This window comes from Tupaia chinensis, unplaced genomic scaffold, assembly GCF_000334495.1.
Source record: "Tupaia chinensis unplaced genomic scaffold, TupChi_1.0 Scaffold000545_1, whole genome shotgun sequence".
In the NCBI taxonomy this organism is placed as follows: Eukaryota; Metazoa; Chordata; class Mammalia; order Scandentia; family Tupaiidae; genus Tupaia; species Tupaia belangeri.
In genome coordinates, this window is record NW_006160057.1 from 59,962 (window position 1) to 77,490 (window position 17,529).

The window sequence follows — 17,529 nt, forward strand, 5'->3', positions numbered from 1 at the left end:
TTTTTAGTGGGAAAGCTTTCAGCTTTTCCCCATTCAGTATAATATTAGCTGTAGGTTTTTTTTTTTCTTTCTTTGTTTTGTTTTTTAGCTTTAGGTTTTTCATAAATGGCTTTTATTATGCTGAGAAATGGTCCTCTTATGCCAGTTTTACTGAGAGTTTTGATCATAAAGGCATGTTGCATTTTGTCAATGCTTTTTCCTCATTGATCGAAATGATCATATTGTTTTTACCTTTCTTTCTGTTAATATGGTGTATTACATTTATGGTTTTGTGTATGTTGAACTACCCTTGCATCCCTGGAATAAGGCCTACCTGGTCATGATGAATAACTTTTTTTATATGCTGTTGAATATGGTTAGCAAGTATCTTGTTGAGAATTTTTGTATCTATATTCATCAGAGATGTAGGTCTGTAGTTTTCCTTTTTTGTCGTATCCTTATTCGTTTTGGGAATGAGGATAATAGAGGCTTCATAGAATGAATTTGGAAGGATTCCTTCCTTTTGGATCTCCAGAAACAGTGTGAGTAGAATGGGGGTTATCTCTTCTTTAAAAGTTTTGTAAAATCTGGCAGTGAAGCCATTGGGGCCTGGACGTTTCTTTTGGGAGGTTATTTATTACTGATTCAATCACATTGCTTGTTCTTGGTATATTCAGGCTTCCTATGTCCTCCTGAGTCAATCTTGGTAGATTACATGTGTCCAGGAATTTGTCCATCTCATCCAAGTTTTCTTCTTCGTTGGCATGGAGTCACTCATAGTATCCTCTAATGATGTTTTGTATTTCTGTTATGTCTGTTGTAATCTTGCCTGATTCGTTGTGGATTTGACTTATCTAGTTCCTTTCTCTCTTCTTCTTAATTAGTCTGGCTAATGGTGTGTTAATCTTGTTTATCTTTTCAAAGAACTGACTTTTGCTTTCATTTATTTTCTGTATAGTTCATTTATTTCTGCTTGCATCTTTATTATTTCTTTTCTCCTGGCATTTTTTTTGATTGTTGTTGTTGTTCTTTTTCAAATTCCCTGAGGCATGATGTTAGGTCATCCTTTTCCCACCTTTCCATCTTTTTTTTGTGCACACTAATTGCTATGAACTTCCCTCCTATGACTGCTTTTGCAGTATCCCATAGATTATGGAAACTTGTGTACTCATTCTCATGAGTTTCCATGAATCTTTTGATTTCTGTCTTAATCTCTGCAGCTGTCATGGAGTCATTCAGAAGTAGGTTAGTTTCCATGTATTTGTATATTATTGAGGGCTTTTCCTGAGATTAATATCAAGTTTAATTCCATCACGGTCAGAGAAGATGCTGGATATAGTTTCTATGCCTTTGAATCTGTAAAGGCTGGTTTTGTGTCCTATCATGTGATCAATCTGTGAGAAAGTATCATGTGGGGCTGAGAAAAATGTATGTTTTGTGGGTTTCTTTTAGGTGGAAAGTTCTATAGATGTCTATCAAATCCATATGATTTATGGTATCATTGAGGTCCTGAATCTCTTTGCTTAGTTTTTTTATCTTGTTGACCTGCCTAAAGGAGATAAACACAATTATAGTGTTACAGTCTACCTCTCCTTTTAGATCTAGCAGTCTTTCCTTCACATATTTAGGTGCTCCTGAGTTTAGTGCATAGATATTTTTCAGTGTTATATCTTCTTGGTGAATTAGCTTTTTTATTACTATATAATACCCTTCTTTATCTTTTCTTACAGTTTTTGTCTTGAAGCCTATTTTGTCCAAAATCATTATAGCGACTCCTGCTCTTTTTTGGTTTCCATTTGCATGGAATACCTTTTTCTGACCCTTCACTTTTAGTTAATGTATGTCTTTATCCATGACATGGGTTTCTTGTAGGCAGCAGGTGGAGGGTTTCTGACCTTTAATCAGTCTGTGTCTCTTGATCTGAGAATTTAGGTTGGCCATTAAATTGGCCATATTTCTGGTTGTTTTTTGTTCTCTTATTGCTGTCTGTCTTATTTTGTCTTCTATTTCCTAAATTCTTTAGTTTTCTTGGTATGGTACTCCTTTCAGAATTTCTTGAAGAGCTGGTCTGGAGTTGGTAAATTCTATCAGGTTTTGTTTATCCAAGAACGTTTTTATTTTCTTTTCCCATGTGAAGGATAATCTTGCTAGGTAAAGTATTCTTGGTTAAAATTGTTTTTCATTTAACACTTTGAATATATTTCCCCATTCTTTCCTTGCTTGCATTGTTTCTGATGAGAGGTCCATTGTTAGCCTGATGGGATAACCTTTGTAAGTAATTTGACATTTCTCTCTTGCCAATCTTAGTATTTTGTCTTTGTCTGTCATTTTGGTAATTCTAGCTATAATGTGGCATGGAGAGGATCTTCTTGGATTGATTCTACTTGGAGTTCTTTGTATTTCTTGGGCCAGGATGTTTGAATGCCTCTCCAGAATTGGATAGTTTTCTTCTAGGATTTTGTGGAATAGATTATCAATGCCCTTATTAGTTTCTTCACCTTCTGGGATACCAATTATTTGTATATTTGGGCATTTCATGGTATCTAGTATTTCTCGTGTATTATCCTCAGTTTTATTGGCCATTTTCTCAGGATTTTTGATAATTTTTTCTAGGTGATTGGTTTTGTCTTCTACTTCCAAAATTCGATTTTCTGCATGATCTAACCTGCTTTTGATACTTTAAAGGAACGTTTTAATTTCTTCTATTATAGCCTTCATGTCTAACAGTTCTGATCAATTCTTTTTTATGGCGTCCAATTCTTCTTTCATGTCATGGAAGAACTTCCTCATCTCTTGGAGCTCGATGTCTGTTTTCTCTTGCATCTCATAGAATTTTGTTACCATAAATATTCTAAATTCTTTTTCTGACATTTTGGTAATATGCTCTAAATTTCCCCTACTTAGAGACAGCTTATACTGTTTCCTTGGTAGGGATGTACTACTTGATTCTCATCCTTGAGATTCTTCTTCAATTTTTAGTCATTTGGTAATGTATTCACTTCTGGTCAATTTGTTGGAGAGGGATTCAATGACTGTGAACTCGTGTATTTCTTCCACTGTGAAATAATTCTGTGCTATTTCTCCCATTTACTAAGTCCTCAAATGTGGGAATCACAGGTGGAATTTTACAACCAAATTTGTGAAGGGGAATTTCACTAATTTTGCAACCCCTACAGTGATGTGCAAATAATTCTCCATTGCTCAGATGGTTAGCTACTTTGTAACTAAACTTCTCTAATCAGTGGGTAAGAGCTAAGAAGTAAAACAGAAAAGGTAAAGTAAAAGAAGGTAGGGAATAGAAATAGAAAGAGAAGGCAAAGAAAAAAGAAAAAAAAAGTGCTAGAAGAAAGAAAGGAGGAAGGGAAAAATATCACTTTGCAAAAAAATAAAATTGGGATGAAAATGGAATACCACGCGGTGCAACCAAAAACAGGCAAACTTGGAGGTGGCTCACAGGTTTCTGTCCTAGGTGAAAAAAAGACAGAGATTAAGAAGAGAAAGGCCTAAGGGGGGCAGAGAGCTGTTTTTTCAAAAAGAGAAAAAAAAAGTTAGAATGGACAGAGGAGGACAGCAAGAAGGAACAAAGCAGCCATCCTACCTGGCTGGTGCAGGGTCTGGGGGTAGGGGTGGGGCATAGCCAAATGTAGGCATTCTGATTTGTCTTCTAACTTGTCTACAATGCATATCTATTACATTTATAGTAAGAATAAAAAAAATTCTTTAAAATTAAAAAAAAAATTTTTGGAGAGGTTTTTGCTAAAGGGCACGTGCACTCATTAGAAAGCCAGAGAGAGACAGAGACAGAAAGTGAGAAATCATCCCCCAGGGGGTATGGCCACACCTCAGTCCCTTTTCCTACATTCTTCTCTTGGGGTCTTGGGCACGCATGCATATGTGCCGAGCGTCTTGGGCATGCACACACACGCACCCAGTGTTTTTAAGCCACTGGTCCAGGACTCAAACCGTGGTCGACTACATGGGAATCCAGTGACTTAGCCATTATGTCAACTGCTGGTCCCATAATTTAAAATATTTTAAATCCCTTAGATGCCTGCTACCTATCAAACTGGTATTTTTGTTTATCCTTTTCTAGACTTTTCCATTCAGTGTAAGTTCTCATTAGGTAGAGTTATCAGAAATACACGTCAACATCCTGCTATTTCAAAATATTGTTGTGTGGGGCTGGCAGGTGATGTGGTGATTAAAGGTGCTGGATTTCCATATGGCTGACCATGGTTCGAGTCCTGGACCTGGCAGCTTGCTTTCACACTTTCCCTCTCTCTCTCTTCTCTCTGTCTCACTCTGGTCAAATTAAAGAAATAATAGTAACAAATGGAATTTAAAAAATAAATTTTAAAAAGTAAAAAAAAAAAAATTATTTTTGTGCATGTAAAACACACAGCAGAAATCTGTAATGTGAGTCAGGGTTACCCAGATGCCAGTATGATGCATCTCTGTCTTGGGCCACAAGTGTCGGTGGCCTCACCTGTGAAGAGATCTCGTGATCAGACATGTTTGGATGATGAGGTGTCATAATATTTGTTTCTTTGTTGTTTGCCTGTGAAAAATGTATAGTTTGTTAATAGTACCATAAATTATTTGGAATAAGATCTGCTTGATGGAAAAAAAAAAAAACAAAAACGAGTAGGTTTAGAATTTTATGAGGCTGAATAAGCCAAATCAAACACAAGCTTTCCTGAAGCTTCCAAGTTTTTAATGGAAACTCATGCTCTTTAGAACTTTGCTGCCTAATTATAATTCATGCCTTTTGCAGATACATAACGGGGTGAACCACAAGGAAAATGTTAGACGTGTCCACTTGTGATTTCTATTGTTACTTGTGGAGTGCCAACTGCATATGTCAAATGGCCTGGTGCATGCAAAGACGCTGGCCAGTTCCTGGCAGGCGGGACCACTTCAGTAAGAAGAAGAAAGAAAAACTGGCAGAATGGCAAATATTGATTGCACATTCAGATCAGACCAACCCTCAACATGTGATTTTGCATAAACTACAAGTGTCACAATTTAATTTAAAAGCCCATGGTACTCATAACCCCAAACCAACTCCCTTCACTGTCTTCATCAAACGGTACTGTTGAAACCCAGATAAACAGAACTACCAATATTTCATCTTAAAGAGAACTTTTATTTTTTTTTAATAGGTCTAACTGGTATCAAGGGAGAAAAAGGGAATCCGGGTATTGGAACTCAAGGTCCAAGAGGCCCCCCTGGACCAGCAGGTAAATCTTCTACAATAAGAAACTTGAAGGTGTAAGTTTTTATATTCATGTGACATTGCAGATGAGGAAAATGGCCACATTATACCCTGCATTGAACTGAAATCACTGACTTTCTCATTCATTTTCTTTCACAACCAATTTGTTAAAAATAATCTTCCCTCTATAAAGGGATTAAAAGATTATAGCATATTCTAGGATCTCATTGGTTGCATGAGTTAGGATAGGCTATGCTGTAGTAATGAATAACTTCCAAATGTTTATTGAATGAACACAGTACAGCTTTATTTTACACTCACACATAGTTTAATGTGGGTAATGTTTGGAATCCATGACTTCCATCCTGAATTATACAAAGAAGGTATATCAGTCTCAACTTCCTAAGCAGAATGGTCACTTCTATTTGTTTCACTGTCTGGAACTAGTTGCACAACCCTGCCTGAACTGCAAGGGAAACAGAAAATTTAGAGGAGCACAAGAGTATTTAGTGGGCACTGGTAGTTCCTTCCATGGTAGTTGTACTGAATGGGTTTTGTGGAATGCAATAGACTCATTTTGAGTGTAAATTTTTCTGTTATTTGAGGTTGCATGAAGAATTGGTCTAACATCATGCAACAGAATGAGAGACTGGTGATGGATAAGTGAATAGAACTAAATATTAAGTCATTGGGAAAGTCATGGAACATTTTTGCATAGAGAAACAGAAAAATATGTCAAGACTTTCCCGACAACCTAATATATCTGAGAGCATTCTACTCAAACATAAGATGACAATTATTTCTACTTTTCATTTCAGTTTTAGATGAAGCACTTCATTTCTAAGTGAAGAATGTCTTCTAAACACTTGAAATCCAGGCATAAGAAAAACTAAGCATATAAACCAAACACCTAGCCTGACATAATTCTTAAATTCAAAATAATTTTAATGCTTTTCCCATTTTTACTTGTTCTAAGTACTCAATTAGTGAAAACTACCCTAAAGAAATGTTGAACTAGTAAACTGGGTTAAATTTGAGACTTTCATTTTTCTTTTCCAGGACAATTTATGTCAGACTCAGACTAATTTGATTATCAGGACCTGAGTCAGTACTGATTTGCATGACTTTTAACTAGATTATAGGGTTGCGATTGGAGTGCATTCATATGTGGGCACATGTATGTGGACATCCATATGTTTATAGGGAACTGCACTGAGAAACAAAAATTCCAGAGAGAAAACAGGCTGAGAAAACAATGTTCTTTTCCTTTCAATATCTAAGAGATAATAGTAAAGAATACAATTTGCTTTGAAGTTTCCTGAGCTGATTCAAAGCATAAAGAAACTTGGTGGCAATTCAATATATATTACAAAATATTTAGAAGAGTCGGTTGCGAATACATACAACATGAGTAGTGATAAATGATGGAGCTAGTATATATGTTTTTATCTTGATTTAATTGGTGGATATTGTATATGTGTTTTTGAAAAACCACACTGTATCCCACAAATATATACAATGACTATCTGTAATCACTGGGTTGCTAGAAAAGCCATGATGCATTTTTGTGTAGAAAAACATAGAAAATACATCAGAACTTTCCTAATGACCCAATAGAATTTTCAATAAAAATTAATATTGGTGTCCATAATAATTTTTAATGTTTTTATGTCCTCTAGTCTTTAAGTCACTACGATAGAGTGTGGACATTCGGTTTATGTTAAGTGGAAACATACAATGTCTCTCTTTCATTGCCTGATTTGCTTCACTCAGTAGCAAATCTTCCATATTTATCCACTTTCTATCAAATTCCGGGGCTTTAATTTTTTTAATGACTGAATAATATTCCATGGAGTATAAGTACCACACTTTTTCAATCCATTCATCTGTTGGTAATAATAATGGGAAAAAATTAATATCGGGGGGAAAAGGGGTTGCTCTGTAGAAGATAGTGATTACAGTATGACCTTGTATTTGGGGGAATCCAATTTAAGAGAAAGAATTCATAAGTAGAGGGAGGCAGATTATCTTAATTGTCATGATGTATATAGTTGCTTCTTCTAAGAATTAGTTTAATTCTTAGTGGTCTTAAAACTCACCCCATTATGGTAAAAGACCAACTGTTTTCATTTTTGGGTGTTTCTTAGGACCTTCAGGGGAAAGTCGGCCTGGCAGTCCTGGGCCTCCTGGATCTCCTGGGCCAAGAGGTCCACCAGGTCACTTGGGGGTTCCTGGACCACAAGGTCCTTCTGGCCAGCCTGGATATTGTGACCCCTCATCATGCTCTGCCTATGGTGTGGGAGGTAAGTGCCAGCCTTCTGTGGGCTTTGAGGAATGTTTTACTATTGGTTAGTACCAAAAGGCAGAGAGAGTGCCATGAAAAGGAGACTGTTTATGGGAAAGAGACAGAGCTTGAACTCCTCACCATCTCACTTTATTCAGAGGCATCTTCTATAAAGTGCAAAGTACTATAGAGGCTACAGCTTCAAAAACCTTAAGAGAAAATTAAAAATAACAGTGCATCTAAATCGTCCTTACTTCCAAACAGTGATGTCATTTGGTCTTTGACCTCATAGTTGGTCATTTGGAAAACATTCTTTTGGGGCCCCCATTTTATGTGACTGCTGTGGTGTGGCTATAATGTCCTGTATAATTTTACTCTTGTTTTGGGGAAACCTCAAACTTAGAACTTCCCCTGTAATTAGGAGTGTTCCCAAGACTCTTCTCAGTGACATCCTGCCCACCACCAAGGATAGTTTTAAGAAGCAAAAGTGGCCATGCTGTCTTTGCCTCATCACTAACTAATAGACCAAAAGATTATGCTTCCTAAAAACATCTAAACTCTGCATGCTATTGTGCTAAGCAATGGGTCATTTCTGATGCTGTCACTCTTGGAAGCATTAAGAGAGAGGTGTAGAGACTACTAAGGAGCAATGAACTTATTAGTCAATTGATTTAAATTTTCTTTTTAAGGAGAAATTTAACCTTAGTGCCAGAGGAATTGGTCAAAGTTTGCTGATGTGTTTTTCTCTGTTCATCTTTTCCCTCCCTGTTCTCTCAAATCCCCCATCCCTTATTAAGATCTGATTCCTTACAATGATTACCAACACTGAAGGGGGTATCCTCTACTCTGGTTACATTGGCCTGGGCATTTGGCTATGGATATAGAACTGTCCTGTTGACCACGACCACCAAGCCCCTGACCCTAACAATGCACATTCTGCTTCCCTGCCTCACCTGCTTCCCTGCCTTCCCACTTTCAGATATCTTGCCCTCCTTGCTCCAAACAAAATGGATTGATAACATTGGGACTTACTCAAATCATATATGTCAATTGCAGTAGAAACTGACTCATTTGTGTTAGTCTGGGTAGAGATACTTGATTCTGTATCAAGAATTTATCGCAAACTACCCTGTATAAAGCTCCATAATGAAGTTACTTACCTGTGCCTTCTCCTCTTTCGTGGCCCAATACAAGATGGAGGCCATCTTTCTCTCTGACCACTCTATTCTCCCATCCTCCCCTGATCACCTACCTTCCTGTTTTCCCCTGGTGATGGAATTCTAACATGAGAATGTTTTTAAATTTTATTTTTCTTTCATAATTTTGCTGAATTTTCAGGGTTTCTTTTGTAAATAAAACATGATATTTAAGTAGTTGGCTGTGACTCTAGTTTTCTAACACTTTCTCTAACATCATAGCCTCCCTCCTTTTACTAATTATCTGAAACCTCATGGGGAAGGTGGAAGCGGCATGGTGGGTTAAGACAGCTACTGCTTGCTACCCAAACATGATATCGCTGTAGTTGACTGACTAAATCTGTGTCTCTAAGGATCTACGTGAAGGGAGAATATCAATTTATGGTTCCTGGGTCCCATCAAGTCCCCACTCCCACTCTTCCTCTCTAGCTCCCCGTCCGGATCAGCCAGAATTCACTCCTGTCCAAGATGAGCTGGAAGCCATGGAACTATGGGGTCCTGAGATTTAAAGACCAGCTGCAAGAACCCTTAAGGAACTTAATTCAAGAAAATGTTGTTATGTGGTTTGTATGTTAATTTGGGGGGAGCCTCGTTTCAGGAGCCTAAATCTCCTTGGATAATGTTATTGTTGTTTTAAACAAAAAAACCATTTTTTTTAATCCCCTTAATCTATGACACCATAGAAATGCTTTCCCTTTTCAGGTTTAATAGTATGTAGATTAAGTTGTTTTTCCAGAGAAGAGTGTTCAAAGAGGAATTAGGAAAAATAAGTTGAACCTTGGAATCTTCTCTCTGCTGGGTGATATCAAACCCTAAAATGGATAAGATCGATATAATTGTGTTTGAAGGAAATGGGGCCCAGCAGAAAAAGAATTCAGTTTCAAAGATTACATCGTTTATCCTTACCCCTGTAGGAATAACATTGCTGATAAGAAAAAAGGGACATTAATGGAGAAACTACCTCTTGGTTAATCAATCTATCTATCCATTCTCAATTGGTAACTGGTTTCACGGGTATCCAAAAATATGTGTTAGGATATAACCTTTCTGAATTTGGTGATTTAAAAAATAGATTTAGTTTTTCAGTCTTATGTAAAATAATGGCTTTCCACTGGCTCTGATGCAAAGAGATCCAGTTTTCATGAACAATTTATCCAGTAGTGTGTTCCTGGGCTTGCCTCTCCTTGTCCACAGGGATTACTTTGTACATGGAGATAATTTTTTACAAACCTTTTCCCATCCTCTTTCATAAGCAAATAAAAACGTAAAACAACACATGTGGATTTGTTTTACTGCATTTCTAAATGTCACCTTAATCTTTCGTTGAAAGTACCTAGGAAAAACAATGTTGCCTTCTTTCTGGTAAGATTCAAACGTTAATTCATTAATTCACTCACTCATTTACTCAAAGTGGAGTAGGAAGTGTAACAGGAGGAGCAGCTGACTAGGGACTATCAGAAGTTTATTATTCCTTTATGACCCACCAGGTAGCAAAGGCATTCAAATGCATGTGTACAGCTAAATAAATGCTAACTAGTGGCTGACTAAGGACTTTATCTATCTTTTGCTATTTTTTTTTTTTGTAGAGGTTTTTGCTATAGGACGCGTGCGCTCGCCAGACAGAGAGAGACAGAGAGACAGAAAGCGAGAAATCACCCCCCAGGGGGATGGCCACACCGCAATTCCTTCTCCTCCATTCTCCTCTCGGGATCTTGGGCACTCATGCACACGCGCCCGGTGTGAGTTTTAAGCCACCGGGTCCGGGACGCGAACTGTGGTCGACTACATGGGAGTCCAGTGACATAGCCATTATGCTAACTGCTGGTTCCCTCTATCTTTTGCTATTGAGAAAAACCTAAAAACTTCTAGGAAGCAGGGAGGAAATGAAATTGAATCTAAAAGACACTAACCCTTAAACTATCATTTGTCTTTTCTCACAAAGGAAAAATCTAACTATCTGGGAAAGATTTGAGTTCTATTATTTGCTGGTTAAAAATAGAAATGAGGGACCAGCAGATGGCATAATGGTTACATTGCTGGACTGCCATGGAGTCGACTCTAGTTTCTGGACCCAGTGGCTTAAACCTCACACCGGGCACGTGTGTGTGTATGTTCAATATCCCGAGAGAGGAGAATGGAGGAGAAAGGACTGTGGTATGGCCATCCCCCCGGGGAGCAATTTCTCACTTTCTGTCTCTTCATCTCTCTCCGTCTCTCCAGAGAACTCATGCACCCTATAGTAAAAGTCTCTCCCTCTAAAAAAAAAGAAAAAAAAGAGATGAAAGAGAACCATAAACATAACATATGCTCCATTTTCCCAGTGGCATCTCCCTAGTAACAGTTAATTTTAAAAAGTGGGTATGGGGTCATTCACAATCAGAAGCTGGGTTATTTTTAGATTATGAAAAGGCAGAGTAGAAGGCTAGTGTATCTGACTACCATGTTTTCCAATGAGAACCTCTGACCTCCAAGGCTCTCCTGACCTTTGCCTCCCCTCACCACACACAGTATGGTTTAAGGGGTCACACAGTATAGTATACTTGTGTGCCTTTGAGGATCTAGGCAAATACTGAGTTGTTGAAGAAGTCATGACTCATTTTTGCACAGAAAAAATACATCATGACTTTTTCAACAACCCAATAGTTTCTTGGTGCCTTTGCAGAGAATAAAAGAGGATGGTGAGCAGATAATCAACAACCATTCCCTTTTGGTTGTAGTATGTGATTCCATCAGCAGTAAGTAGGATTAAAGGGAAGGAAAACTTGCACAAGGTGGGCCAGGATGGTCAGGCCCAGAAACACCTGAGAGAAGCCTTAAATGACTGGGACTATGTGATTAGTCACTTCATAACTTTGTGTCACAAATTCCTCAGTCTGTGACATGTAATGAGAATAGAGAAAGATATTCTACATGCATAATTTAGTGTTTGACCCTTGGAAACACATAGTCTCAGACGTGTCACTCAGAAGACTCAAAGTCGTTATAAATGGGGAAGTATAAACCACTGGAGGTTCTAATCCATCCATATCGTTCTCGAGTTGCTCAAATACACTTGGCTTTGATTTCACTTGGTGATTGGAATTTGTTTATTTAAGCTACAGGAAAGTTTCATTAGTTTGGAAAGTCTCATCACGTGGACCCAGCATATCAGATTTTTACTGAGAAAATGTTCACAATAAAATGTGTAACTCAGAATCTGGATTTTTGTGTTTACCATACACTGCTTATAATAAAAAAGGTGATTTTGAAGTGCATTTTTATTGACTTACTGATTTTTGGCAGGAATGTAGTTAACATCTTAATTTATAGTTTATACCATTTTCTGAAAGTAGTAGAGCATCATTCCATAAAGAAGATATTACTCATCAGGATTTTCATCACTTTTGTGAGAAACTCAATTTTTCTCAGGAATAGTGACTTAAGGGTAGTACTGTATATTCAGAAAAACCCTAATCTAACTGTAGGACCAGCTTCCTCCCTCTTTTTTGTCTCTCTTTTCTGCCCCACCACCTTGGTTCTTGAATGTTGTTGTGGACAAAGGACTATTTTAATTCTTGAGAATAAAACCACAAACAAGAGAGAGGTGGGCACTCTCTTCATGGAACTTCCTTCCTGGTACAGCAGAAAACCAGGAAGTGTGTGAACAAGCAAAATGAATGATAAATTGTGATGAATAATAGGAAAGACACAGAAAAATGTGCTGAGACAGAAATAAGGAACAGGGTGTAAAGGAGCACCTGTTTCCAGTTGGGTGAACAGAAAGTGTCTCCCTGAGGGGCTGACATTTAAGTGCAGATGTGATGTCGAGAAAAGACATGGAAGCCTTCAAGCTTTGGGTGTGAGACATACAATGGCCCCTTATTAGGAGGGCATTTGCCATGTTTAGGGACCTAAAAGAAGGCTAGTTGTGGGAGAGTGAGTGAGAACGTGAACAAGGTGAGGCTGGAGACCAAAGCAATTAGGGCTATATGTGCCAAGTTAGTGATTCTTTTTAAAAAGAATTTTATAAGAGTCTCTTTTTTCTTATTTCTTCTTACATTTTTTAAAATTCACATTTAATTATCATCTGTGCATTATAAAACATCATTTTCCCCAGCATGAATACAGTGCATATTGGTAAAGTCAAAGATATTTGATAGCTTCACTTCCGAATTCTACAAAACTTTGAAAGGACTAAACCCAGTTCTCCTCAACTATGTCAAGATCCAAAAAGAAGGAAGTCATTCTCTGAAGCTCCCATCATCCTGGTCCATAAAACAGACAAGCAAGTAACAAAATCCAAAAACTACAGACTAATATCCCTGATGAATACAGATGCAAAAATTCTCAAGACACTAGACAATCATATACAATGACACATTAAAAAGATTATACACCACGGCCAGGTAGCTTTATTCCAGGAATGCAAAAGTGATGTATTTAAAATTCTCTCTCAAAATAACCTAAAGAATGGATTTTGAATGTACATAACACAAAGTAATGACCAATGTTGGAGATGGTGGGCATGTTTTTAACCTAATTTGATGTGTACGCACCGTACATATTTTGAAAAACCACATAGTACCCCACAAATATATACAACAATTGTGTGTAAATTAGAAACTCTGCAAATTATCATTTAAAAATTCCATTAGAAGCAAGTGAGGAGTTGTCAGCAGAGGAATGACCTTGTGTCACAGATTTCTCAGTCTGGTGTGTCTTTCGTGTTAATGAAGGGTAAATTTACTCTTCCTTAAGAGCCATGTGGCTGAACTTCCATTCTAAAGCTGTTATGGAGCAGTTACTCGGCCATGTTTACTCCAGGGATGTTGTATCAGTTAGGCTGGGTTAGGCTACATACTAATAACATCAATCCCTAACATTTCAGTAGCCTAGCACAGCATGCATTTTCTTCTTCACAGATGACAGAGCAGCTGTCTGCCATGTATATAGCTCAGTGCTTCACACTGCTTCTATCTTGGACATTCCATATCAGTGTGGACTTCCATAGTAGTCTTGGTAAGAGAAAAGTGAATATGGAATGTCAGTTTCCCAAGCTTCCTTCAAAAGCAACACCATAAAACAGACAAGCAAGTAACAAAATCCAAAAACTACAGACTAATATCCCTGATGAATACAGATGCAAAAATTCTCAAGACACTAGACAATCATATACAATGACACATTAAAAAGATTATACACCACGGCCAGGTAGCTTTATTCCAGGGATGCAAAAGTGATGTATTTAAAATTCTCTCTCAAAATAACCTAAAGAATGGATTTTGAATGTACATAACACAAAGTAATGACCAATGTTGGAGATGGTGGGCATGTTTTTAACCTAATTTGATGTGTACGCACCGTACATATTTTGAAAAACCACATAGTACCCCACAAATATATACAACAATTGTGTGTAAATTAGAAACTCTGCAAATTATCATTTAAAAATTCCATTAGAAGCAAGTGAGGAGTTGTCAGCAGAGGAATGACCTTGTGTCACAGATTTCTCAGTCTGGTGTGTCTTTCGTGTTAATGAAGGGTAAATTTACTCTTCCTTAAGAGCCATGTGGCTGAACTTCCATTCTAAAGCTGTTATGGAGCAGTTACTCGGCCATGTTTACTCCAGGGATGTTGTATCAGTTAGGCTGGGTTAGGCTACATACTAATAACATCAATCCCTAACATTTCAGTAGCCTAGCACAGCATGCATTTTCTTCTTCACAGATGACAGAGCAGCTGTCTGCCATGTATAGCTCAGTGCTTCACACTGCTTCTATCTTGGACATTCCATATCAGTGTGGACTTCCATAGTAGTCTTGGTAAGAGAAAAGTGAATATGGAATGTCAGTTTCCCAAGCTTCCTTCAAAAGCAACACGTATTCCAGGTTGGCCCTGTGGGTCAGTGGTTAAGGAAACTTGACCTCATATGGCTGACTGCAGTTCAAATCCTGGTCCCAATAACTTAAAAAACATGTAGATGTGTGCATATGTGTGCTCACAATTCCAATAAGATAGAAATATGGAGAAAGAATTGCAGCATAAACACACTCTATTTTGTGTGTGTGTGTGGGGGGTTGTTTTTATCCCTCTCCCTCTTTCTTTCTCTGTCTCTGGGTCTCTCTCTCTCTGGTGAACATACACATTCTCTGGTGATTCAAAAAAAATAATTTTTTAAAAAGTGACACACAGCCATTAAAAAAACCAAGACCCTGACATTTGATAGAAAGTGAATGAATATGGAAGATTTACTGCTGAGTGAAGCAAGCTAGGCTATGAAAGAGAGACATTGTATGTCTTCACTTAATATATACTGACTGTCCATGCTCTATGGTGGAGACTGAAAGATTAGAGGATATAGAATCAAGGAAAACGGTTACAGATACTGGAGACAGTGTGGAAAGGTGATGGGAGGAGGGAGAAAGTGTGAGGAAAGGAATCAAGGAGAAAAATAGGCAAGACATTTATGGGACACAGAAATGGATGATTATCTGTTGATGATTGCATGCATAGTATCTTCAATTTGACTGGTGTGAAGTATTTTCATGTTGGGTAAATTCACTGTACAAGCTATAGTGATGTACATTGACTGAACGCATTAAAAAAAAGTGACACACACTCCTTACACCCATGTTTCTTTGGCCATACAAACCACATGACCATGTTTAGCTTCATGGAGGTAGAGGGGTACATCTTTTCCCAAGTGCTAGAAAACCAAGGAGAACCAGAAATATTGATGAGAAACAATAAAAGCTGTCACTTATGGTTTAACTCAACTGATCATCATGACAACCCAGAACTTATTCACTATTACCCTAATTTTCCCAGTGAGGAGATAGAAATACAGAAAAGTTAAGTTACATGCCCAGGAACACACAGAATTCAAAGCAAAGCGTTGTGGCTGAAGGTATTTTCTCTAACGTTTGCTATGCTGCCTCACTGTTAGAGGTAAATTTTAATGGCAAAAAGGAGTGGAGGTGGAGTGTTGCTTGTTCCTTTGTTTAATTTCATTTTATCTTTTATGATTAAATATTATTTGCTAGTTAAAAATAGAAATGAGAGACCAGCAGATGGCATGATGGTTACATTGCTGGACTGCCACATAGTTGACTGCAGTTCAAGTCCTGGACCCTGTGGCTTAAACCTCACCCCAGCCACATGTGTGTGCATGTCCAATATTCTGAGAGAAAAATGGAGGAGAAAGGATTGTGGTGTGGCCATTCCCCCAAGGGGTGATTTCTCACTTTCTGTCTCTTTGTCTCTCTCTGTTTTTCCAGAGAGTTCATGCTGGTCTCTGAAGGATTCCCAAAGTTTCTGTTTCAGTTGTCTGAGTTGAGAGCTAAATAGCAGTGCTCTGTGTGTGGGGAGATTTTTAAATTATTATTTTTTAAAATTTAATCACAGTGCATCATTACAGCATACAAAAAGTCTTCTCAGCATGAATATACTGTATATTAGTCGAGTCAAAGTTATTACCATACATATTATCTTCAGCAGATAACTTTCTATTTTTATATCCCTTATATTTAGAGGGTGAGAAGTTGGGGAGGATGAGAGGGAGGGAATCAAGGGGGACAAAAGAAGCAAGCATCTCAGGTGAACAATAGCCGTCCCTTGAAAAACACTTTGTGGAACATACTCTAGTTGAATGGTGGCAACTGAGTTGGAGGTGATCATAGCAGATGAGAAAATGTTAGTTAACATTGCAGTGGCCATGAGGGATAATGGAGAACTATCTAAGCTAATGGAATCAACAAGGAGAGGAAAATATGAAGGGCCTTCAAAACTTAATGGAAAATTAATATTATGAAAAAAAGGCATTGATTTTCTTTTTTTTACACTAAAATAAATTCATAATTTAATTCCATTTTTCCACAAAATTTTTGAACTACTGTCATATCTAGGATAATCCAGGTTTTCGTCATAAGCAACTAAGCGGATTCCCCCTAGGAATGACAGGTTTGGGGCAGGGAGGTTGAAGAGTACAGTTTAGGAGATAATATGAAGTGTTAAATAGGTAAGTTGGAGTTTGGAAGAAAACACATACTAGAGGAAACACAATGGACTCAGAAATTGAGTCCATTGTGTTTCCACTAATTCTCCCACTTGGTTGTTTATATTTTATTTTTGATTAAATATGTCTAAATAGATCTCTCAGCCAAATATTTTACAAACCATAGCCACAGTGAGCTAGTTGTGAAACCCTTGAGGCATGTTCTGTGTTGTTTCTGCATCTTTGACATGCTTTTCCATTTATAATATTTGAAAAGCAGTTTCTCTCTGCTCAACCCCAATTTAAAATACCTAATTTAGCTGGTACACAACCTTCAAAACTCACCTGAGGCTCCTCTTTGTGTGGGAATCTTTTCCTAAACCCTATTATAACCACCCTGGCAACATGATTTTAGAGTCTCCTTTTCTAGTTAATTCTTTGACCTCATGCTCTCAGATTATGTGCATTCTTTAAGAGGTCTCAGAGTGTATTCAACAATTGATAGTTGCTTGAGAAATGTTTGTAGTATATTGTTAAGAAATATCTCATCCAGGGACCAACAGTTAGCATAATGGCTATGTTGCTGGACTCCCATGTAGTCTACCACGGTTCGTGTCCTGGACCGGGTGACTTAAAACTCACACCGGGCACATGTGTGTGTGCGTGCCCAAGATCCTGAGAGGAGAACATAGGAGAAGGGATTGCGGCGTGGCCATCCCCCTGGGGGGGTGATTTCTCGCTTTCTGTCTCTCTGTCTCTGTCTGGCGAGTGCACGCGCCCTATATCAAAAACCTCTCAAAAGAAAAATAAAATTTAAAAAATTTTTAAAAAGATGCCAGGGCGGAGACTTGAACTGTCTGTCATCATCCATGTGGGATCTGGC

At 37.8% G+C, this 17,529-nt stretch overlaps 1 protein-coding gene across 1 annotated transcript in view; it reads left to right on the top strand.

Annotated features, from left to right (window-relative positions):
• LOC102489404 (collagen alpha-1(XIV) chain) overlaps window positions 1–9,949 on the top strand; it is a gene marked incomplete at its 5' end in the record, with an annotated part of 69,328 nt that extends 59,379 nt beyond the window's left edge. The window contains 3 exons of the mRNA XM_006157518.3: window positions 5,142–5,219; window positions 7,342–7,497; window positions 9,104–9,949. Of these exons, the coding sequence (XP_006157580.1) occupies window positions 5,142–5,219; window positions 7,342–7,497; window positions 9,104–9,183 (314 nt within the window). The remainder of the gene's footprint in view (window positions 1–5,141; window positions 5,220–7,341; window positions 7,498–9,103) is intronic.
• Between the last annotated feature and the right edge of the window lie 7,580 nt (window positions 9,950–17,529).